Source organism: Protomyctophum parallelum (genome assembly GCF_964188405.1).
Source record: "Protomyctophum parallelum genome assembly, chromosome: 18".
Taxonomy (NCBI): domain Eukaryota; kingdom Metazoa; phylum Chordata; class Actinopteri; order Myctophiformes; family Myctophidae; genus Protomyctophum; species Protomyctophum parallelum.
Genome location: NC_139716.1, coordinates 18,924,715 through 18,947,973, shown reverse-complemented (window position 1 = coordinate 18,947,973; position 23,259 = coordinate 18,924,715). Strand labels below are relative to the sequence as shown.

Genomic DNA, 23,259 nt, shown 5'->3' with positions numbered 1-23,259 from the left:
CTCCGGAGATTTTGCAGTGCAGTTTGAAAGCATGCCTCCCCTATGATGCCAGGGGGTTCAAAAAAGACTAGAAGAATATTTGGCTTTTATCACATTTTATCATGTATGGTCATGAGTGGAGAGAAAGAGCCAGTAATGCAGCTTTATACCGGGTTCATATCTTTTCTTTAAAATAAAAATAAAAAAGAGAAAATTGCACTCAGCTTTACGACACCTTTAGAAATGAAGCCATCTAAAATTAACAATAATTAACAACGATAATCATAATAGCATTCAAAGTAATCATCTTGAACCACTGAAAGCAGAAACAAAGGGAAGGGTGATTGTTTAGTCTGAATTATATTATACTACTCCACTCAAAGATCAGCAAGGCAGGAAACTAACTTGGATAAAGTGAACAAGTTAACTTTAGAGACTCCTGTATTGCAGTTGGTTACCTGCCAAAGTTGCTGATAGACAAATTTAGCAGCCACAGACAAAATTTGCCTGCCTTTGGCTGGTGGCTACTGTTAATTTTCCACTCTGATCAGATGCAGTCCAACCTCAAACCTGCCATGTCTGAACCAAACTATATATTAAAAAACTGAACACCAAACCAAGCCAAAAAGATATAAACAATAAAATAAAAACCCCAAATTACATTCGCATACTTTGTCTTGTATCCCTTGCCTTTAAGAGAAGGACAATGGTCTAATTTAAACCCATTTTTCAAGGTCTTTTTTCCCTTGTCTTTTAAAGTGAGATCAATACTCTACACAATCACATACACAAAACAAAAACTGGCCGCTTAACCCTCAACCAAAGACCCTAGTGAAAAGAAAACTGGAGGAAAATACAATTCAGACCGCATAAGAATAATAAAGATGCAAATAATTGAGAGGGGGGGGAGGGGGGTGTTGGTGAAAGTGCATTTGACATTTACTCTGGGAACTCTAGGCTGCTGAGCTGGATTTTAATATTTCAATAAATGGTTGTGGGGTGAATGGGTGAGGGGAGGGTGATGACAAGATCACATTTCCCTTTGGCTGTCCCCATACACGCTCTCATCACTGTAGGCAATGTAGAGGAAAAAGTCCTCTTCGTGGTGTTCCTGCGACACAGAAAGACACACAGTTTTAAACAACTGCAAAATGTTTGGTTTTGGCATAAAAATGTGCTTTAACATTTATCACAGAAATAGGTTAGAATAATCCTACCTGGTACAACAGCCCCATAGTAGCGGAGGTGGGTGGAATGACGTTGTTTACAAAGAAGAACAGAGCATCCTCAGCTCGCAAGTGAATTCTTTTCCGGATGAGGAAGTAAAACTGGCCCACTATCAATGAGAATGAGGGGATCATTTTAACCACAATTATGACAATATCTCAAGAGTGTTGACACATTTACCATCTAATAATGAATCTGGGTGGTTCCCTTACCTGTAAGGTCAGAGGGGACAAGGTATTTCTTCTTGTCCAGATCTCCTATTCTTGCTTTAGGGGCTTTCTCCACAATGACCTAAGAAGGAAGAAAATAACACTTTATAGTTAGGACACAGACACACACACACACACACACACACACACACACACACACACACACACACACACACACACACACAGGAAGTGTAAATTGGTGGACGGGGGAAGGGTCCAAGTGAAACAAAATCTACAAAACCCAAGATAAAGAAATGCGGTTCAGTCTCTGGTTCAACCAAGGAGGTCTTACCCTCAATATATAATTATCTCTGCTAGGCCGAGGTCAGGGACAGAGATTATATTTTTCCTGTGCGTGTCTGTATTAGAGAATCTCAAGTGAATCGCACAAACCAAACCAGTGGAACTTGCAATGGGCCTGCTCTTCAAGATTCACTACACCACTAAGATACCATCTACCTGTCAAAAATACTTCCTTCCATGTCAATGAACTGAACGAAGTCACAACACCAGAGGGAGATCCACAAACCAGCGTGTGATTTTTCTATACTAAACTGATGATTTCCTTTTTTTGCATAGAAGTTGTATATCTGTACGCCTTTAAATGTTCTGAATGATGAAGTGAAAATGGAGAACAAGATTCGTTTTTTAGATTTTCTGCCTTTATTGATAGTATCAAGTTAAGATGGACAGGAAAGAAGGAGAGAGAGAGTCATACAGCAAAGGTAGTCATGAACGGGACTGTGCCGGGACCATTTGCCCAGCGACGTTTCAACAACGTTAAGAGTACAGCACTGAGTACAGTATTGCATCACAGGAGTCAGGACCCCGGGATAGTGACATGATTGTATCCTTCCTCAATTTAGACAGTTAGTCTGCATCACTGCATCGTACAAAGTGTTAATAAACTGTTCAATCAATCAGCGTTAACAAAATGTGTGTGCATGCTACCAGTAGTCCAAAGAAGTCACAACACCGCCCCTGCCCCGAATGATGTCCTTCATTGTCCGATCAACTTTTGAATTCGAATCACAACAAATTGAAGGGCCTCAATGCAACGCAGACAAAAACTATTTCACTTAGACCCTAGTGTGCCACAAATACATCAAATGCCACTGACAACTGACAAGCATGATTTTATTTTGTATTTTTTTTTCCAATCTCTACCAAATTAGGTACATGTGATCTCCAATCATGTGAGAATGAGCCAGTGTTAAACAGCTATTTGATATTCTGTCTGCAATTGGCTTGAGTGGAGGGGCCAATTTCTTACCCCTAGGCTCTTACCCCTAGGCTAAATGTGCGATAACCTGCTATTCTAATGTGGGATTCATTGATTGGTTATGGCCCGGGGGCTCTGTTGAGTACACCCCCAAACTAGCTTTCATTTTTTCTACTCATAAGGGGTATTATTACCACAAATGTTAAAAGTTGAAAGTCATATATATATATATATATATATATATATATCTCCCCTGCAACGTACGCACGACATACACAGCCCTGGGTAGTTATGTGCTCTGCAGAACTATCCTTTCTAATCAATACTGTAGGGACATGCAGCATAATGCCTTATGAGTATGACACTGAAAAAATATTACTAGGTAACTAGTAGAAGTATTACCAGCTAGCACAACAGCTACTACAATGCAACAACAAAAGCAGACGCCAGATATCAGACATGGCTAATGAAACCAACCAAGCACTTAACTATGGCGTCAGATAAAGTAACCATTAAAAAAAATGGGCACATTGACAACCGACACCCAATGGTCTAATTACTGTATAAGGGGTTAAAATACCACCTGAGGCCAGTGCAACGTAAACAACACCTATTTTAGGGTCCACTGCCGACACAATTTCAAGATGTAGGCCGTGGTATACATTTAGCCCACTCACTGTCTAACTACATTCTACATGATTTATCAGCATTTCGCCATGTTGTTGTACACGTTCGTCTGTGGTACCGTGTTGACACAAGTAATATTTGGTTATTTATCGGGCAATGTTTAAGAAAAACATTTTTTCCAGAAGAGTAGTTAATTAATTTAATCTTGCAGCTGATTTGTGTTGCAGCAGCAGGCCCTGTGTATGTTTACCAGAGGTAGTTGTTTTCTAACAAACTTAACGCCTATGTCCAGCGGATGTTGCAATCACACTGTCAACCAGAGATTGAGAAAACTAATGTTGACACAACACAAGGTTGCCAATAATAATAATACCATAGCAAATGTACATAATGTAGTAATCTAACGGTGTTTCGTCATTTCTTTGTCGATTGTGGAAAACGTCGCAACTTCAAATATAAAACTGCGGTCATAACATGGGCCTTATACTTTGCAGCAAGGCATAAAAGGCGTATTTCCAAATACAAAACGTGTCGATGTAACGTTTATATGACGGAAATTCATCATTTTTGTCGAGTGAAACCATACTCTGGTGCAGTTTAGCCTAACAAGCAGTTCGTAGTTCGCTAGCTAGTATGCTAACGTTTTGCTACTTACTGGAACCCTATCGGGATACTTCTTCCTTATTTTCTCGCCCTCGGACCGTCTCTTTTCAAAGGGATGCTCCTCTTTGTATTGAAACTTCATTGTTAGAGAGAGATAAATGGCAGACAAGACAGTTGGTCTCTCTGAGCCTTGTGATTTAGATATATAACTGAGCTGCGATTGAAAGCCTTGATAGTAGGACTAGGAAACACGACACAAACAAACGTTGCTAAGAGTTAGCAGCAGCTTCAGCTGTTTTCCTATTGCGTCTGCGGCGGAGGGATACAATAACAACATGACGTAGGAAAAGGACAAATCCCTGCGTTTTGTGCGGAATACAATGTGTTGCTAATCAATAGTAACTGTTTACTCCATAAGTGAGTTGTGTTTCGTGTCTTGGGCGACGTTTGGACGCGTTCACTCACTGTTGCGGATGCGGGGTTTATGTCATTTGGTCCTATTTTATTTTGATCAACCCCTGCGCCGCGAGACGCAGAGAGAGAGCTGTGAAGCGGCGTCCTTGTCATATGACCGAGGCCCTGCAGTAACACACAGGCGCCTAATAGAAACAGAAACACATGAGACAGTAGGGATGGTGACAGTACAGAAAGTGTGGCATGGTAGCCCAAACATTTAGACTCTCGTAGAGGTTTTTTCCCCCGATTCTGACGAATCTCTCCAAGAGATTTTTCGTCAGAATCGGAAAAAACCTACGAGAATCTAAATGTTTGGGCTAGTGGCATGGCCTGTACTAGCCCAAACATTTAGACTCTCGTAGAGGTTTTTATTTTTCGATTCTGACGAATCTCTCCACAAGATCTTTCGTCAGAATCGAAAAAAAACCTCTACGAGAATCTAAATGTTTGGGCTAGACCTGTACGTGGAAAGGACTGTGTAGTGTAGTAGTGCTCTGGTTCTCAAACGTTTTCATGTCAAGGACCCCCATTTGAAAAGACATGCCAGTCAGGGACCTCCATGAGAGAAGATTTGGGTGATTGTCAACCATTTTAGTTTCAAGGACCCCCAGTTTGACATGCATTAGGCTACGGACCCCCATTTAATGGCATTTCTATCTCTGGGACCCCAATTTATATAGTAAAATCCATGTTAATTTAACTCTGAAAGTGTGCAAATGGCCTGTTAGGGTCCATTTGGTTTGGTTCCATTTATGCACTCAGAGTTACAGACCCATAAGGGTCCATTTGGTTCCTATCTCATTTAGCTGGGGCACCCTGGAACTCCCTCAAGGACCCCTGGGGGTCCCCAGACCCCACATTGAGAACCACTGGTGTAGTGGGTTCACATAATTATTTGATATTCCCATAGTAAAGTCAACTACTGTACTTTCATCCAGTCTTTCAGGAACTACCACTCATGTTTTTATAATCTATAATCTATTTGGCTGCGTGTTTCTTATTTTGGACGGCGGTACCGAGAGTCCTGAAAGAGGCTAGGGCTGCACTTGTTAGCGGAAAGAGTTGGGCGGGAGGGGTAGGGCAAAGGCTCTCCGTCCTCCCTGTGGGGGCTCCTCACTGGCAGGTGAGCCAGTAAGTAGTAGGATATAACAGCAGACAAATGTGTGTGGGGAGGAATCTTGGCATAACTAAATTTGGGAGAAGGGATTGATTTATGGTCCAACTGCTGCTCTCAATGTACGAGTTCAAGACTAATTTTTTTTAAACTTGCCATCCAATAATTGTATTGATTTATATTTGTTGCTTTAAAATAAAAAAACTGTAACCAGGCCTCGTTTCATAAGCATGCAATGCTTTAGACTGAATGACATTACATGAATACAATTTGACTAATAACAAATCATGACAGTGGGGTTAGAACAAAACTGATCACCGCATTGAACAGTACAGTAGTCCTCTCAAATATGATACACCTAGAAGGAGCATGGACCAGACATGGACAAAGCTACAACATATTGTATAGTGTAATTGACTTTCCTACCACATGAAGGCAGCAGAAATGTTTGATATAAAACCATAAGATAATCAACAGCAGTTTTCAAACCAGTGAAATTGGTTGCATTTCATCAGCTTTAAATCACAGGCCCAAGAATAAATGGCACTTATAAGGCACATGGAAACAGGGAAAAGAAATAAGCCAGGTAAGAATTGGTCGATACTGACAAGTGTTTTATTAGTAACACAGACCTGGAGACAGAGCCAATAAGAAGCCACTGTGAGCCTTAACAAGACTGACATTGTTCAGAAGGCATTGAAAGATGGGGTCAGACAGTTGAACCAATGTAGTTAGGGGGAGGCAGGTTTTTTTTTAAAGCAACAAAGGTGGACAGGAGAGAAATTAAGTCCTATTATTTGAAATTAGGATGGTACTGAACAGTGAGAGGGGAAAGCAAGATTTCGTCATGGCCCAGATGCAATAATATTGATGCAATATATTATGGTAACTGACAATTTCACATTGTCTTCATGAACGCCAACCCCCCCTCTCTCTCACATGCGCGCGCACACACACACACACACACACACACACACACACACACACACACACACACACACACACACACACACACACACACACACACACACCCCTATTCAGTCCAGTCTACACTACAGAGTCCCACACAAGGAGATTTGGGGAAAGAGTGACTGGTTAAAAAAAACAAAAAATGAGAAAAAATGTTTCAGGCTGCTCAGGTATTTATTCCAGAAAGATGTCTGTGGATGGTATACAGCAAGCAAAATTCATCAAATACATTTATCCATTCTTGTGAGAAAAAAGAAAAGTACCTCAGGAATTCACTTGAGACCCAATAAATTGATGTTGTGGGCGTGGATTCATCTAAAAAGGGGTCGTCTTTATAATATTTTCCACTGGCTCTGTGACGTTTAAGAAGAGTAAAATGAGGGGTTGTCATCTGCTGAAGTGCAATGTCCGAGATGACAAGGAGTTAAGAGCAAATAATACCATAAATTGTCTGTTGCCTTTGCTGATCCTGCCCCCACCCCCCCTCCACAATCATCAAAAAAGTTTTAAAAGACTAACAACGCAGCAAGCTTACTCTGACTCATGTACACAACTGCACCTCCATACGCGCACACAGTCAGTGTCAGGAGCTGTAAGGCAGAGAGGCTCCATTTTGTTTTGGGGGGAAAAATGTACAAATAAAGAATCAGAGAAAAAGAAACAAAAGGGGAAGAAAAAAAACCAGCTGGCTCCCCCTCCCCAGTAGTTTGTGGGCTCAGGTGATCCCATACTGTTCATCCCGTTAGGCAGTCACCCCAACCCTCTGCTCCTCAGTAGCCATCTGACAGAGGCAGGCTGCTAGAGGGCTAGTGGCTCAGCAGTGTGGGAATGGAGGGCAGGACGGAAGCCGGCAGAGTGGGAGTGGCAAGTCACCTAGCCACGCCCCTCCAAATTCAGCCAATCACCAAAGCCGGTGCTGGTGGAGGTTTCGACTGAGGACGGAACGGACATCAGCAGTGAACCTAAGAGAGAGAGACAGTAGTTGTTGGCGACAGCCTCAAATCAACTGCTATCTGCTATAGTCTAAAACCATGATTACAGCATGAAGAGTATAAGGTATTACAGCTACTATTCATGGAGAAAAAAAAAAAACATCACCACATTTTTGTCCGCCATGCCAGACGGCCTAAGACCAGAGACTGTTTTCTGTTCTGTCTGTTTATGAACAGCGACACGATTGGACTCATCAGTGTGAACAGTGGTGTCATGCTCGTAGAACGCAGTACCACGCCGTTGTGGCAGTAATTTATTTCAAGAGAAGACTCACCAACCTCGCGTCACCAGACTTTCCAAGACGCACCAAGTACTCAGTGGTCTACTGTAGGTGTACTGGCCCCCTCCCCCCTATTTTCGTACCGTGCCGAATTCAAATGGATACTACTTTGCATAACAGCTTTAACTGTTTACCTGAGTGCACGTAGCGCCTATACGGTAAGCATGCATACTTACAGCAGTAGGCTATGGCTCCAGTAGGCTATACTGCTGCTGAAGAAGAAGAATGCCTCCTCCTCCATCAAACAGATTAATTTGTGATTCGTCCAAAGCAAACTTTTTAGTTTAGCTAGTGTGCAGTAAATATGTTTGTCTGACTATTTTAAGTCTACTTGTGTGTTTGTGTGTCTAAAACTCTCTTACACTATTTAACAATAGGCTTAGGCTATGCAGCCGTTGTGTGCATGCCGCGATGCACGCACGTGTTCATGCGCGTGACGTTCCGTGGTACCAGTAATAAAAATCACCACACCACTGAGCGTGAAACTTTTCATATCAGCCTCATGGTGGCGCTGGAACATCCCACATCACGTTATCCACTAACTCTTGAATCATAGGTCATACAATACATATGTGAGTTTCCCTCGATTCCATGAATCATGACTGTACTCCCCATACAGTTGTGTTTGTTAACAGACTACATTTTCCACTATTTTGAGTTTTCTTCAAAACACACTTTTTACTACTACACCTACAATTTCTTACAAATCTGTACACATTAGCCATGCAATCAAGATGTATCAGTCTATATTTTCCATATTAATTTCCAATTAGCTATGGCTGACTTAAGTTCCAACATTTGCAGGCCTTGGGTAGGAAAACTAGCCTGCAGGAGACATGCGTGCCAAGGAGTGCACTTTTCTACTTTGGCATGTATTGTAGTAGGACCAACAATGTTGCACAAAACGACGATGTAAAGGGATGTTAATTCTAGGTGCGATACAACCATTCATCACTTTACCAATGTCATGATGCTTCTTACCTTAGTGCATCTAGCATAGGCAGCAAGTTAAGAAGTGCTGTGTCACTAGGGTCGCTGAACCAGGATTTGATGGGTATTGCATTGTCTGGAGAGCACAAACACCAGAGGTCAGGAAAAAAAATAGAACTAGGTCAAAGGAAATGACAATGATGTGACAACATCAAGAAGGACAAGTGTGTTAGGAAGTGTGGTGTGCAGTGTTAGGAATCAGATGCAATGCGATGACAAAAATGACAATACTGTACATGCCTTATATTAAATATGAATATTTCTTCTCTACTTGATTGTGCGCCGTGTCTCACATGTGCTGTAACGTGTTGTGAGCTTGTAGATCAGCAATGTTTGGATTGTGACACCAGTGGCGGGCGGCAGTGGTTCAGGGGTAGAGTGGGCGGTAGAGTGGACGGATGGAACCGTGAGGTTCCCAGTTCGATCGCGGGCTCCCCCAGAGTTAGTGTCGAAGTGTCCTTGTGCAAGACACTAAAAACCCCTAATTGCTCCTGATGTGCAGGTTAGTGCTTTGCATGGTTTCCTCTGCCATAGGTGGATGAATGTGTGTGTGAATGGGTGAATGTAATGCACAATGTGAAGCGCCTTGGATAAAGGCGCTATAGAGCGTTGCAGTCCCGCCCCCTTTGATGGCGACGACCGGCCCGGAAAATAATTCCCCATTCATATTTTCCCCTAGACGTTTCAAAACCTCTTGTTGTGATAAATCATGTCAATAAACACAACGTTTTGGGCCAATCGAATAATTAGAAAGAAGAAAAAAAGGGCAGGGTCTATTTTCTCTCGGCATGGCTTTCACACCCACTTGCTGTATAGTAGTAGCGACCCATCTGGCTGCCGTAGTGACGAGCTATCGTCCTGATTGGCTGCCTCGTCTCTAGGCAACCAGACAATTTTAGCCTCTAGCTGACCTTTCAGCCAATGGGATGGTATTGAAGCCAGCAACAACCCACTAGTTAACAACCCACTAGTTCTTATCACGCCACGTGCCAATGTGATTTGACCAAGGGATTCTAAGGTCAACTTTCAAGTACAACAAGTAAGCTAACCCAGGTAAAGTAATGCGAAGCAGACACGTATGTGTGTGCGTGCGCATGTGCAGCTGGTATCTTTCTAATTATTTGATCGGCCCAAAACATTGTGTTTATTGTCATGATTTGTCACAAGAGTTGGCTTTGTCCAAGGCTTAAATGTCTTTAAATAAATACTTGAAATGTCTATGGGAAAAATGAATGGTAAATTCTCTTCCGGACCTGTAGTTGTCATGACAGGGGGCGGGACTGCAACACTATATAAATGCACCATTTGGCACAATTTGCCAGTGCACAACAAAGTCTAAATCACCCTAAAGTGAACACGCAGTCCTACCTGGATGGCTGCGATAAGCTCCAGGTGAATTGTCCAGGATAACAATACTGGAGAGGTCGTCATGTACTACGGACAGGTCTTTAATATAACTACCTAGATCCAATGTACAATGCTGCAAAAACAGAAATGAGGCAAAGGGAAGTTAATTAAATTCCCCACAAATGAAATATTTTGGACTTAATACAAATATAAAAGCATTCAAAGATTTTAATGATACCAATGCCATTAGGGATTCTGCTTATTGGCCTGAGATCTTTATGAATTCCCTTGTTTTTGGGTCAACTTTCAGTATGGCTTTTTAGCCGTTTTATTATCTCATAGTTTGAACACAGCATAGATAAACAGAAGATAAATGTATACATGTCTGCCTACCTAGTAATATTTTAACATTTTAACAAAATAAATTACACTGCTCTGTCTTTGCAATGAGAAATTGAGGAAAATATCCCACCATTGATAAAAGGAAACTCTCATTCCTAGGTCACAGACAGTATCAATCATAATGTCTTAACAGTTGCAGATTTGAGACGAAGATCCATTTAAGTCTATAATTTATCCCGACACCTCCCCCAAAAGTCCCATGTGTCCTGAACCCTTATCCATAATTTATAAATTATGGATAATTAGTATGAACTTAAATGGTTCTTTGTCTCAAAATGTCTTAATGTCTCAAACGACTGGCTAGATATATACAGTATTATATACAGCAGGCATAGTATACCTGTCTGTAATATCTGCGTCTCAGGATGTTCCTGTTGTTGTCCAGCTTGTCTGCCACTGCTGAGCCGTAGATCTCCATACTGGCCGTAAACACTACCAGCTCATACCACTGGCTTACCTGCACGCACACAAGTAGTTTAGAAGTTTAGAATTGATGTGTATAGGTCCAAGTCAAAACATAAAAGACCATTTGGTCTAGAGGATTTTATTGTTTCAGTGGCATTTCCGCTCTTATGATAAATACAGGCCTTGAGCCAGAATTAAATGAATGATAATGTGTTAAATGGTGTGGACCTTGAGTGTTTCAATCAAACTTACCACTTCTAAAAAGAAATCAACATGTGGCCTTTTGTGGACGAAGAATCTAACTGGGTGCTTATCAATGACAACCTGCAGGGGAGAGGAAACAAAAGGACATTCTTAAATAAAATGTGTATGATTTTAAGCTTCTTTTTGTTTTGTGTATGTGGAATGTTTGTCTTTTATAGCTGCAACGTGGGTGACTCGACTGTAACCCAAGCCAAGTGGGACAATAAAGTTCATCTTGATTCAAAATAAAATAGAGAATTTTCAGATTCATATTTGTTCTTTGCTTTTGTGTTGTCCTGGGTGTAGAGAACAAAAAGTCACATCCAATTAGCCCTTCGCTAAGTCCCTCCCCAACCCGTCCTTCTCCAATAGGCACGTTAGCAAGAGAGGAGACATGGCAAGCTGTCCTTCTCACCCATTGAGACGCATGGTAAATGACGGGATTTCTCCATGAAAATAATCGATCGTTTCAGTAGCAAGAGTTTCAAAATGTCTTCCAAATCTAGTCAACCAGGCTATTCACTGGACAAATGTGCATGACATTATTTCAATAAAATAGAAATACGAAATGTTAGACAGTATGCAACTCAATCAACTTACTGCCGTCCGACAGGAGTTTTCATGTAATGCACGGAAGACTGCAGCCATGCAAAATAAGTAAATAACACAGACGGCTATGAGGTGACGAAAGCTTGCCATTCTCAGCAATGATTGCTAAACTATTTGGATTGGCATTTGACAGTCGCTTTTGGTGTTGGGGGTTAGCGAAGGGCTAATTATTTGTGTAAACGTTGTCACTTATTTTAATGCAAAGTTAGAGAGTACCTTGAGGATGAAGTCTGGCGGTGTTCCTGGCCTCACTGTGGGCCTGACGACACCATCATGGTGAGAGTGGATCAGTGTTTCATCCAGATCCAGAACCAGGATCTTCCTCTTCACTGCATCTGGAGGGGAACACAGTACACACACTAAAAATCACATTTGTGTGAAGTGAGGGGCGCTCTTATCATCATACATCATCACATTCCGTGCTCAGCCAATCAAACATTCCGTGGTACGACTACAAACACACAAAGCTGAGCATAGGAAAGGAAAAATTATACCATGCTGTAAGCTTGTCACAAGTATTACATATTCGCCTGATTGCAATTATTTGAGCAAATAGAAAAGATAAGCTAAGATAGCAGATCTACACACCATGCCCCCAATGTAACCAGTTGAGTTGTAGATACAACTAAAGATACAATATTTATATTTATATTTGACATTTTTTTAAACGTTTGGAAGTATAAAACAGTATATAGCATGTATTGGCTATAATCACATATATATATACATATATAATTATATATACATATATAATTACACAGTCCTGTGTAATTACAGTTTACAAAGGCTAAGATAAATTATATTTACGGTGCATGTTCCAATGCCAAAACCACAATTAAAACAATCGATTGATTTGGGGCGGCAGGAAGTAGAGTGGTGGCATGGGAATCGGAGTTCGGAGGACAAATTCTGTTTATATACTTGGCAAAACTATCACTCGTCCAAGAATAGGTGCAAGATTATGACTTTGGAATGACACCAGTAAACACACTCATCGCAAAGAGATCAATTTGCGTAGATACAATCTACCGATACAATACTGCACATTAATGACATTAATCACAATGACAAGATGCAATGGACTGCAGAGTTAGTGAATTTGGTAGAAACACAATAGCTTGTCTAATTATTAGAGGGTTGTCAAACTCATTTTAGGTCACAGGCCAGATTGGGCACATTGCAACTTCATGCGGGCCAGATCAGTTGTGTTTGCACGAACACATTGTGCACATACTCTAGCACCTTCCATTGCTTTTGTTTTTTCAACTTGTTCTCTTTTATCTCAGTCACTGCTATAACTACAAAGACGTTTCACACTCACTTCATGAATTCTATTTATTATGAAGAACATTTCCTAGCATGGTATGGAACGTATTATTAACTTACAGTCGTAGGCTGCAAGATAGATACATTTTATTAACAATATGTTTTTGAGAGCCCCACCATTTCTATTAATAAGCCATTTATAATTTAATATTTGCAGGCACAGAATGTAGACCTAGACCTTTAGGTCTACCGGTACATTTTGTGCCGGCAAATATTAAAAACGAATTGTAAATGTAGGCAACACAACGGCACCTTAAACAGCAGCTTCCAGCAATGAAACTCAGACAATGAACTCACTTGGCCTCTAATGATTATTGACATGATCACATTTACAATAATAGAATTGTCAGAAAATACCATAAATCACAATATTATGACAATTAATATTATTTTACGAAGCATTTTGCTTACATGTGCATTGAACAATGTGACTCATTTAAGATAAATGAGTGACAGTGGAGAGAAACGGGAAACGCAAAGAGACAGTAAGGGAGTGAGATGCGGCAAATGGGTTAGCTGCCTGGCAGGGAATCGAACTGTGGACTTGCAGCTTGTCAGGCATTTGAGCCATGCCCTAACCACTCGGATATCAGGTTATAAACCATGTAAAGTAATATACCAAATCAACCAATAAACTAATAGGTTTAATTGTAAGGGAATGAATACGAGAATATGAAAATGATGCTGGCATCTGATCCATCTGGCAGATATATTACACGTGTACAACATACAAGAATTACATCGTTTCAAGTATATGAATGAATGAACGAACGAACACGATATAGGTATGCAAACTATGCATTGTTTGTTGTGAATGCAGAGCCATGTCTTTTGACGTGCAATTCACCCTCCAAGCTAAAAGAGATTGGTTCCATTCTCCAGAGACACACCTGATGTGAGTATTACAGTGTACCTCTCTGAGTTATTGGCAATTATTCACATTATTCATGTCACCGTTACTGTGTCTAGACAAAACGACTATGGCGATGGCTCAAGGGTGAGAAAGAGCAGACGTAGAATACGCACATCGACAGGCTGGGTGTCGAATCCACTGAAGAAACTTCAGTGGATTGGATGGAGCCCGCACACCATAGGTAATAGCAAGACGTTCTTTATTTAAATACTGACAATGTTTCGATCTGTTTGATCTTCATCAGGTCATGTGAACATACACACAAGTTTGTACATTTATAATAAGGGAGTGCCCCCTCAAGGGTGAGAAAGGGCACACATTGATGGTTTGGGTGGGGAGGTTTGTCTGTGGGCAGTGACAATTCTTCTGTGGATAGCTTTTCTTGTCTGCTGATGAGCATGTCTTCTCCTGGTCTACGTCTTGACACCTTCCACTTGGACATTTTCCTCTTTCACTTAAGTCTATACACGTGTCAAATAACGACTCGTAGCCCGCCAGGCTACAGTGCATGTTGTTCAGCTTTAAGGACGACTCATTTACCCACCTTCTTTCCACTACAGTGACTACACGCAGCCAAGAATACCATAGAACTTAAATAAATGTTAAAGATTATAAAACATTTTAAGTGTACTTACTGAGTCTGTTTCTGGAGATGGGTGACAGAGGCAAAGTGTCATATCGCACCGTCTGGTACTGGATTACCTGCAAATGCACCAAGTAAAAGGAACCATAAGTTTAAAATCCTGAAGCTTATATCATCAATAAACAACATAAGTGTGTGTGTGTGTGTGTGTGTGTGTGTGTGTGTGTGTGTGTGTGTGTGTGATATAAAGTGTACAGAAGGTCATATAAGGTGATCTCAGACTGAATGAAGACTGGATAACTTAAATGATGTTATTCTCAGAGTGTATAAAGAAAATGTTGACTGGGGAATGTTAAAAATAATAATATATATATATATATATATATATATATATACACACATACACACACACACACACACACACACACACACACACACACACACACACACACACTTTGTATTTTGGGGAATTTCTTTCATAATCTAAGTCTCTCTCTTGCTATCTCCCTGTTAAAACACTTAATCTCTTGAGCCCCATTGCCCCCGCCGGCAGCGGCTGTCCACCTCTGAACAGCGCTCAGCAGGTCAATGGAGACCCAATTGGTCTCCGGTTCCAACACCGATTTTCCCCCTAAACTCCACTGGGGTTTAAGAGCTTTTAATGGCAGACTGATATACTGAGCCAATGCCAATATCATTATACATTTTGATCATCATCAATCCCTAACCCCAAATATATGGGATCTTAATTAAAAAAATCTAAAAAAAATCTAACATAATATGCTCATATTATGAGAAGAACAGAAACGGATAAAGCCATCTTGCATCAGGTTATCGCCGGCCAAGAGCCAGCGTCCATCCACTAGTCCCAACTTCTCTGCCCTCCTCTAGTGGGGGTGACAACAGAGTCGACCTGCGCCCGCTACTCCAGCCCTGGGGCTCTGTACTTTTCTCTTTAACAGTTATTTTTATCCGTCACCCCAACCCCCCCCAGCTGTCCGTGGGTGTCAACGAAGTCAGGGGGTGGGGTCTTGCAGGGTGACTTTGACTAAGCTTGGGCTGCTTGGTACCAAAACCCTGAAGGCGGCCTCCGTCTCTCCCTCTCTGAGCTACTTGGCAGAGCAAGCCCAGGGAAAGCCTACTGGTGGTAACAGCTGCTGAGCGCTATGGGGGAACCTGACACAGTCAGCTCTAGTCTATGCTTTCTTGACCAAGCCCCTCTTCTCCAGTGCATATTGGATGCCCTGCTAGGTCCAACTTCATTATTATATTGACATTATGCCGCACACGGCGCACAGTTGCACTATTACGCTGCCATGTTGTCATGGATATTAGCAATAATAGGACATACAGCCTTACATCTTCTCATCAAATATCTGTGTGCATAAGATTGTGGAATGTAGGTTGTAGGCTTGCTTGGGCGGTATCAAGGTATTAAGGTGGTTGCACACTGGACGCGTTTTTTGGAAAACAGACGGAAAAATGCAGCTAAAAATAAAAGAAAACGCAGCAGTGTGCAGGGACCTTTAATTATAGTTCTATAGTTTAATAAGAAATACTGAATGTATGATGAACTTATGATGAAACGTTGTTTTTTTCTGACCACTCTGGAAATAAATTATTTGGAGCGCATTTAGGACGGTGTGCTGCAGACATCTCCTTTTGTTCACATTTCAGTTTATGATTTTATAGAGCACCCGTAGAAATGTTTGGATGTGTGACCTCTTGATTGCTATGATTTTCAATACCACCAAAAACATTTTGCCACACATACTTTATCTTGAGATGACTTCTTCAAACTACAAAAGCAGTTTCTGCCAGACTGTTACCACCGCCATCATCTCTGTATGTTGTTCAGCCCGATGTGTCAAGGCATGGCAACAAGTCATTGGGATCTCCAGCAGGATATGCTAAATCTATGGAAGAAGGGAGCTTATTTCCTATCAATTCAATATGCTATGAGCCATTAAGAGTTCAAACGCGACAATACTAAGAAGGCTACATGCTGATGCATATTGGACAAATCATTGCAGTCTAGATTTAGTACTTATTAGATGTAAATTATGCCATGTATGCTACAATGACTTCCATTGTCAGCTGCTGAGCTTTTTATTTTCTCTTCTTTGATGCAAATACCTACCATAATATACTGTCTAACCTCACATCGTGAACTGTAAACCTATGATGAAGATATGAAAAAATAGGTGGTTCTCTTCTCTTAGTGGTCATTTAACTTTTTGCTCTTTGAATGTTGGGTAGAGCCAATGCTGGAAATGTCGGCACAGCCTTAGGAAATGTATTTCCCCATTAGTTATTTGAGCACAGTTCACTTTACAATTATACAAAATACATGTCAAAGAACTCAAAGAACTAAAACCAGATTTTTGACACATGATCCTAATACTTATTCACAGGTAGGTCTAATGCTAATGATTCTGGTCTGATCATTGTCCAGACTATTTAACAGTTATTAATTATTACAATTAGTATACATTACATTGCATTCCTCAATGCATAAGCTCTCAGTTGACAACATTGTGCCAGTACAGTACTACATTACATACTGGTGCTTAACAATGTATGTGGCTGTGTGTGCTATAGATAGAGAGAGGGAGAGATTTTGTATGAAAGAACAGTGCGGTCTCTGTTCTGATATAATCCCTTTCACTTTACCCACAACCTGGACTGGAATACTCACTCTGAGGGCCTGTTGACAACACGTGAGTGTGTGAGTGCTGCACAATAAACTGCAGACAAAATCCTAACAGAAACTATTACAACATACTACAGGCCAGAGCACTCTTCCTGACACTGATGCCCCTTGATAAAAACTTAGAGTCGAAGTCCACTCATATTTCACTGCATATGCACAATATCTATAACAACGACTTCAGTAGGTGTGAAACACCTGTGTGTAACTAAAAGTGGTGGGCCTCTGCCACCTTAAATACCATGTTTATTATAGAGGCAATAGTAAACCACTGAAGGTGACCGCAGTCTGGCAACTCACTCCATACATTAAGATGTGTGAATGTGAGATGCTCATTGCTCTGCGGTATAATAATTGCATGGCCCATTCATTCATAAAAAACGCAAAATTGAAGAAAAAGGATACTTCCCAGAAGATAGTGACGTTCACGTTCATATGTGCACACAGCAAGTAGAATTTGAATAATTCATCATTATAATTGATTACTCGATTAACTGAATACACAGGACCTCATTGGAAATAAGCAATAGGGGAAATAAACAATAATTGGGGTTATCCTTTTGTATGTATGTATAGCTTTTTTCAATTAGTTGGCGTGTGGCATGTCTTACCACACGCCTCAGGTGAGGAACACAGCAAAAAGCACTACATGGGTTTATATAAGAATAAGAATATTTAAATATATGTTATGCTAGCCCTACAAGCAGAACCCAATGCTGGGCTGACCCACGGGGTTCCGAGAGGGGCTAATGTTATGCCACCATCAGGCCCTCTTTGACTGTATTAATTCACATGACAAAACGAACGTCTCAAACAGACAGTTTAAATTGTGCACTGCTTGCTCACCGTTCGTAGGTGCTTCCTGAGGATGTACAAGATGAAGCCCCATATTCTGGACGTTACACCGAGGAAAGTGCGGATCCCAAGTAAACACTGTCGGGTTTTCAGCATGTTGACGAGCACGCAGGACCCCACAGACAATACAGGAGCAAGTCTTCCAATTCTTTAGATGACACAACGTGTGCGAGATAGAAGTTCAGACAAAATGACAAGCAACGTGCTAGCTTGTGTTGATATTCAAACTTCTTTAGCCACAGCAAACCTTTTAGAGCAGTTCAGATGAAGAGGAGGCCAAGCAAACGTGTGAGTACCTCGCTCTGCACACTTGTGGCACAAACTCTCATTGGCGAGAATGGAATATCATTGCAACTATAGTAGAAAACGTACAAAAAACGGTCAAAAACTATGCTACACTTTACTGGGTGGTCGTTACCACGTAGCTCGTTGACAGGCTAGCTCAGTGTCTGTCTGTGGAACAACTAGCTAGTTAGCCGAGCAAAGCTAACGCTAATGCTAGCTCGGTAGGGTGACCACCTTGAACCTTGGAGAGAAAAATAGCCTCAAACTTGCGGCTCGGCGCCACGTTAAAGTGCTGTGCGAACGCGTCTTCGGTCGTCTCTCCGTCCGAAGAGAGAAAAACGTCCCCAAAGTTCCCGGAGTGGATCCAGTCGGCATATAAAAGCAGTTTGTAGTTCACTGCAAATCCAGAATGAAACTGCGAGCCGCCATCGTCGCCTTGCCGTCACTTCCGCGAGAGGAACCCAAACGGAGCGCGCACTAAGCACGTCCACGTGGAAAGAAAATAAACAGCAGACGTGGACGAGCAACGGAGGGAACTATTTAAGAATACGATTAAAATTAGATTGAGGATCTGGCGTAACATTTATGTCAAAAATGTGTACCTGCCTAATTATACATAAACAAAGCACTCACTTTGGTAATATGCTATTGCTACTTGTGTGGTTCACAATCACTTCTCACTTTGGTGGCAGCCTGGCAGGACAGGTGTTGAACATAATATTGACTTGCAAATGGAAATAACGGTCAAAACACACGTGTATTTTAACTGAGCTTTATGTTTAACACTTTTTTACAACCTTAAATGCATATAATGCATTGCTTACTCACACCTCACATACCATTTATTCTGGTATAAATACAAAAAATATCAAACAATACAGTTCTGAGTGAAAATAAATAATGGCAATCAAATAAACATGAGGAAAAAGTGATGGCTCAATAAACTAGATGTCATGCTGCTTTCCCAGATTAGGCTAATCACATCCCAGTGGAATAATAATGAAAATCATTTGGGGTGGGGTAGTGCTGTATTCACAATTTATTTTAATACATATATATTAATATAATACAAAATCATTTATGCCTAAATTACTCACAGGATAGTGATTACGGCAAGTCCAGAATAAAATACAATGAACCAAAAAAGCATCCTTAGAGACTGCAAATCTATTAAAGGGGAATAACACTCATTTTCAACATTTTACTATGTCATTAATATACCTTTGAGCTGTTGGAAATAATAAAAAAGTCCCCCATTCAGTGTTTCCTAGAAGTGGAGGTATGAAAATTAACATTGTGAATCAAATCTTGATGATGTCATCAAGATGTGATTCACAATGTTAATGTAAATAGTAAATAGTAAAATGTTGAAAATGAGTGGCATTCCCCTTTAAGTGGGTCAGGGGGACAACGATAACTTCAGAGTTCAATAATACAATATTCTGCTGCCTCCTGCATTATGTGCAATTTCAAAACAGGACTGTTGCGTGATTTCCAACGAGCACTTCCAAACTCAAGCACACACACACACACACAAAGTGTGAGAGAAAGTAGCTCGAGTCATAACATGTCTATGGTGGATTTGTATGAAACAAAAGCTTGACAGATAAAAAAAGGATAAACTAAGCTTTTCGTACAGCTGCAATGTTGGTAATAACATTGTTTTACACAATCAGATAAGACTTTTCGGTTTCAATGAATGGGCTGTTAGGGGTTGGTATTGCAACTTTAGATTTCAGATAGCATAATAACATTTAAGTTGCTTGCAGAAAGCTGTGAATGGCAAGGTTGGCACAAAACGGAAACTCCAGTGGGTTTCTATGCCCTGCCCTAGGCCTAGACGTCAAGATCATCATCAGGATCCTCCTGGTCATAGTCGTCATTGGCATCAGGCTCATACAGAATCTTCCCTGAACCGGGGCCTGATTTAAGGAGAACTGATTTCCTGTTGAACAACATGATAGGGTGGTTTGGTGAATAATTCCTCAAAACAGTAACATTAATTTGTGAGGGAAAGGCTGTATGCACATCCAAGCAGTTTTTAGGCCAGGTGCAGGATAAAAGAAAGATTAAAGGAAATTGATATTGGATTACAGCTCCTAAAAGGAAAGGCAACCTGACTCACTTCTCTTTACTGAAGACAAAGGGAAGAGACAGTTTTTCCTTGGCTTCTCGCTCTGTGTTGGATAAGCGAAGGTTGAAGGTCAGGTTGGCTGCTGGGTCCGCCTGTGGAAACAAGACACAAACTGAGTCCCTCTATGTTTAGCCCTGAAACTTTATTCTGGTTAACAGAGTATGGTATTAAAAAGCGGTGGACCTCAAGTTCACCAGGTTCAGCCTGTATGGTTCCAGGTTGACATGGCTTGCTCTGTACTGTGACTGTAAGATCATCTTTGATCGTGAAAATATCTTCCTATGGACAGAGAACAAACTGTAGTGAATATGAAATCAGTGTAGGTGCCAGTAAAACAAATCCCAAGAAACGCATCTTACGTGTTGCATAACCTTCCCAGACTTTAAGCGTCTTGTTGTTTTCGCGGCCGCTTCGTGTCCTCTGAGCCCAGGAGTCAAAGCGATGACTGCAGTGGCCAAGTGGCCCACACTTCCTACGATGCCATGCTGATGAAGGTCTGAGTGCAGCAGGCCAATAACTGTTCTCACAGCTCCCCCTAATGTAAACAGACGACAAATCAATGGAGAAAGTGCAAAGAGCTTAGAATATGGCAAAGAGCCCCAAAACCACATGGGGCGAGTACAAACTTAACATTACAGTCTATTTGGAATTTTCCTGGATTGTTTTGCCCTACAAGGACCTAAACTTAAAGCATAATGTCAATTTGAGTCTTTCTTGTAGTAGGGCTTGGAGCACTTTATTTTATTTTTTTGCCTTCATCCAGTAAACATAGTTAATGCATTATATGACACTAATAATCTTAACAGCAGCAAGAAAAACAGGTATAGATGATAGAACATACCTTTCTTTAGTTGCTGAAGACATTTACAGATGGCAAAGGGGCTGAGATGTCTCAAAACCCACGAAATAGAGTCAATTACTAGGGTCACCGGCCTTGACTGTGGTGTTTGCTTGATAAGATTGACAATCTCCTCGGCAGAGAACTGTTGAACTGTGAAAGGTGGATGTTCGGTCCATCCAAGGGGGTCCAAGTATGCATTGTGAAAGTGTAGCCTATAAAGTTGTAGAAACAATAGGTGGTTATATTGCTTATACTAGCTTAGCCATGGTTCACATGATGACAGTCATGTCTCAGGGTATCCCCTCTCGGAACCCTCCGTAAAGCTTTTCTCACTTTGCGTAGGGTCCCTGTGCGTATCTATATTTTCGTATGGGAATGTTGGAACGCGGACATAAATATCCTCGGTAACATCGAGTCTGCGCCGTTTGACGTCTTCTTTTCGTTTGCGTTATTCTGAAGGTGTCAACTATAAGTACCTATACATACCGCTGCGAATTCTCGTGTCGCGGAAGCCGTTAAGTATTTTTAATTTGTTTGTTTGACCGATTTGGTCGCTTTGATTCTTCTTGTTTATTTACCGTTTATTGTACCGCCTCCCGATGTGCGGTTGGCTTGTGCCGGCTATGTTCCTGCCTCTGATCTGCTCTGTCATAGCTATAGCGCCACTAGCTAGCCAGATAGGCGGTACAATGAGGTGTCAATAAACAAGGAAGGAAGAGAAGAATCAAAGCGACCAAATCGGTCAAACAAAGATTAAAAATACTTAACGGCTTCCGCGCCACAGGAGATATTCGCAGCGGTATTTATAGGTACACACATTCAGAAGCCCTCACACGAAAAAAAGTCCTCAAAGAGCGCAGGACTTATCCGAAGGTGTTTACGTTTATTTATGCGTGTGTACCCGGTGGCAGGGTGGAGGTGGAATAGGACCCCATGCTCTGGGTCTAAAAAAGTTCAGAAACTTCAGTAGCATTGGGTTCTGCTTGTAGGGCTAGTCTCAGGGCTACTTGTTATAGCTATGACATAAATATAGTCTACAATTGTTTGATTGTTGACAATGATTACCTTTGAATGGAAGATCCTTTCAATCCATCATTAAGCTCTTCTTCACTAACATCAAAGCCCAAGACATGGACAACTTCCGCCCTAAAGAGAAATTAGAAAACAATAGTCTATGTTTTGTATGAATGATCAAACTGTCGATCAATAAAGTATAACCCTACCCTGCCTACCTGTCTAATGCTGCTTTTATGAAGCTCTTGAGAAGGCGTCGACCAGAGTAGTTTACAGAATCTGCGAATTAAAGTAGAGTTTACATTTACAAAGTTTAATTACAGTGCTTATGTTATGGCCAGATAATGCGACATTGTTAGGCAGTTGTGCTTGAAATGTACTGTGATTCTCTAATCTGTTAATAAATACTTCAATCAATCACAGCACATTTACCCTGAATTATAATAAAGCCTCCTGCTTCGATTCCTTGCACCATGTCAAGCAACATGGTCACTTTGGTCAGATTGGATCCAAGTAACTTCAGCTAGCTACTAGCTAGCATGTCCCTGATGCGTGATATCCATGTACATCATCGCTAAATCCTTGGATAAAGGACCGACAACCAGTGTGGGTACAGGTCAACAAACATAGAACGCCAACATATTCAAGATTATAGATTAGGTTTTTAAGCAGGTTAATTAACAAACATTTAAAACATTCCCGTCTTTAAAAATCTATAACATTGATCCAGAGCTGATAGTTGTGCCTGCACCCGAAAATAACTTCATATCCCATGGATCTCTTTCACAAATACACAGCGATGGCATGCGGGAAATGTAGTTCGGAAGCGTCCGCAGTACACTCCAACATTGCCTTACACGCTCATAATGGTAAACTTCAATACCCGGCATGCACGAGACCACACAACCAGCGCGCTGGCAACC

General features: G+C 41.1%; 3 protein-coding genes across 5 annotated transcripts; all 3 read right to left on the bottom strand.

Moving 5' to 3' along the window:
- Nucleotides 1-78: 78 nt before the first annotated feature.
- Nucleotides 79-4,171, bottom strand: LOC310875687 (gamma-aminobutyric acid receptor-associated protein). Its single transcript, XM_083789005.1, has 4 exons — nucleotides 3,920-4,171; nucleotides 1,419-1,497; nucleotides 1,197-1,315; nucleotides 79-1,090 (listed from the first exon to the last, which is right to left on the bottom strand). Exons 1-4 carry the CDS (start codon nucleotides 4,007-4,009, stop codon nucleotides 1,010-1,012), a joined length of 369 nt encoding a protein of 122 aa, XP_083645131.1. The 5' UTR covers nucleotides 4,010-4,171; the 3' UTR covers nucleotides 79-1,009.
- Nucleotides 4,172-6,454: 2,283 nt separating this feature from the next.
- On the bottom strand, nucleotides 6,455-18,783 carry LOC310875347 (CTD nuclear envelope phosphatase 1A). 2 transcript variants are annotated; one of them, XM_083788548.1, is made up of 9 exons: nucleotides 18,310-18,783; nucleotides 18,054-18,210; nucleotides 14,550-14,616; nucleotides 11,892-12,010; nucleotides 11,076-11,147; nucleotides 10,759-10,875; nucleotides 10,038-10,149; nucleotides 8,661-8,745; nucleotides 6,455-7,368 (listed from the first exon to the last, which is right to left on the bottom strand). In XM_083788548.1, the coding sequence occupies exons 2-9, from the start codon at nucleotides 18,156-18,158 to the stop codon at nucleotides 7,308-7,310; spliced, it is 738 nt and encodes a 245-aa protein (XP_083644674.1). In that variant the 5' UTR covers nucleotides 18,159-18,210; nucleotides 18,310-18,783; the 3' UTR covers nucleotides 6,455-7,307. The 2 variants fall into 2 exon arrangements, with proteins under 2 accessions (XP_083644674.1, XP_083644673.1); XM_083788547.1 differs by having other exon boundaries at nucleotides 18,054-18,783.
- A 359-nt stretch (nucleotides 18,784-19,142) lies between these two features.
- LOC310875203 (elongator complex protein 5-like) lies at nucleotides 19,143-23,098 on the bottom strand. Of its 2 annotated transcripts, XM_083788349.1 has the most exons (9): nucleotides 23,023-23,098; nucleotides 22,769-22,917; nucleotides 22,555-22,615; nucleotides 22,388-22,468; nucleotides 21,323-21,534; nucleotides 20,841-21,016; nucleotides 20,665-20,760; nucleotides 20,473-20,573; nucleotides 19,143-20,292 (listed from the first exon to the last, which is right to left on the bottom strand). In XM_083788349.1, exons 2-9 carry the CDS (start codon nucleotides 22,821-22,823, stop codon nucleotides 20,184-20,186), a joined length of 891 nt encoding a protein of 296 aa, XP_083644475.1. In that variant the 5' UTR covers nucleotides 22,824-22,917; nucleotides 23,023-23,098; the 3' UTR covers nucleotides 19,143-20,183. The 2 variants fall into 2 exon arrangements, with proteins under 2 accessions (XP_083644475.1, XP_083644474.1); XM_083788348.1 differs by having other exon boundaries at nucleotides 22,769-23,093.
- Nucleotides 23,099-23,259: the final 161 nt, after the last annotated feature.

Bases quoted from the DNA above. Each gene is read 5' to 3' on its own strand.
- LOC310875687 (XM_083789005.1), bottom strand. From the start codon at position 4,009: ATGAAGTTTCAATACAAAGAGGAGCATCCCTTTGAAAAGAGACGGTCC. The intron at 1,498-3,919 runs GTAAGTAGCAAA...CTTCCTTCTTAG, and splicing joins AGTATCCCGATAGGGTTCCA to GTCATTGTGGAGAAAGCCCC. The intron at 1,091-1,196 runs GTAGGATTATTC...TCTGTGTCGCAG, and splicing joins CTATGGGGCTGTTGTACCAG to GAACACCACGAAGAGGACTT.
- LOC310875347 (XM_083788547.1), bottom strand. From the start codon at position 18,158: ATGCTGAAAACCCGACAGTGTTTACTTGGGATCCGCACTTTCCTCGGT. The intron at 14,617-18,053 runs GTGAGCAAGCAG...GTGCATTTGCAG, and splicing joins TCAGGAAGCACCTACGAACG to GTAATCCAGTACCAGACGGT. The intron at 10,876-11,075 runs GTAAGTTTGATT...GTGTGCGTGCAG, and splicing joins TTGATTTCTTTTTAGAAGTG to GTAAGCCAGTGGTATGAGCT.
- LOC310875203 (XM_083788349.1), bottom strand. From the start codon at position 22,823: ATGTTGCTTGACATGGTGCAAGGAATCGAAGCAGGAGGCTTTATTATA. The intron at 22,616-22,768 runs GTAAATGTGCTG...TTTAATTCGCAG, and splicing joins AGGCTTTATTATAATTCAGG to ATTCTGTAAACTACTCTGGT. The intron at 20,574-20,664 runs GTCCACCGCTTT...TTGTTTCCACAG, and splicing joins CTGAACCTGGTGAACTTGAG to GCGGACCCAGCAGCCAACCT.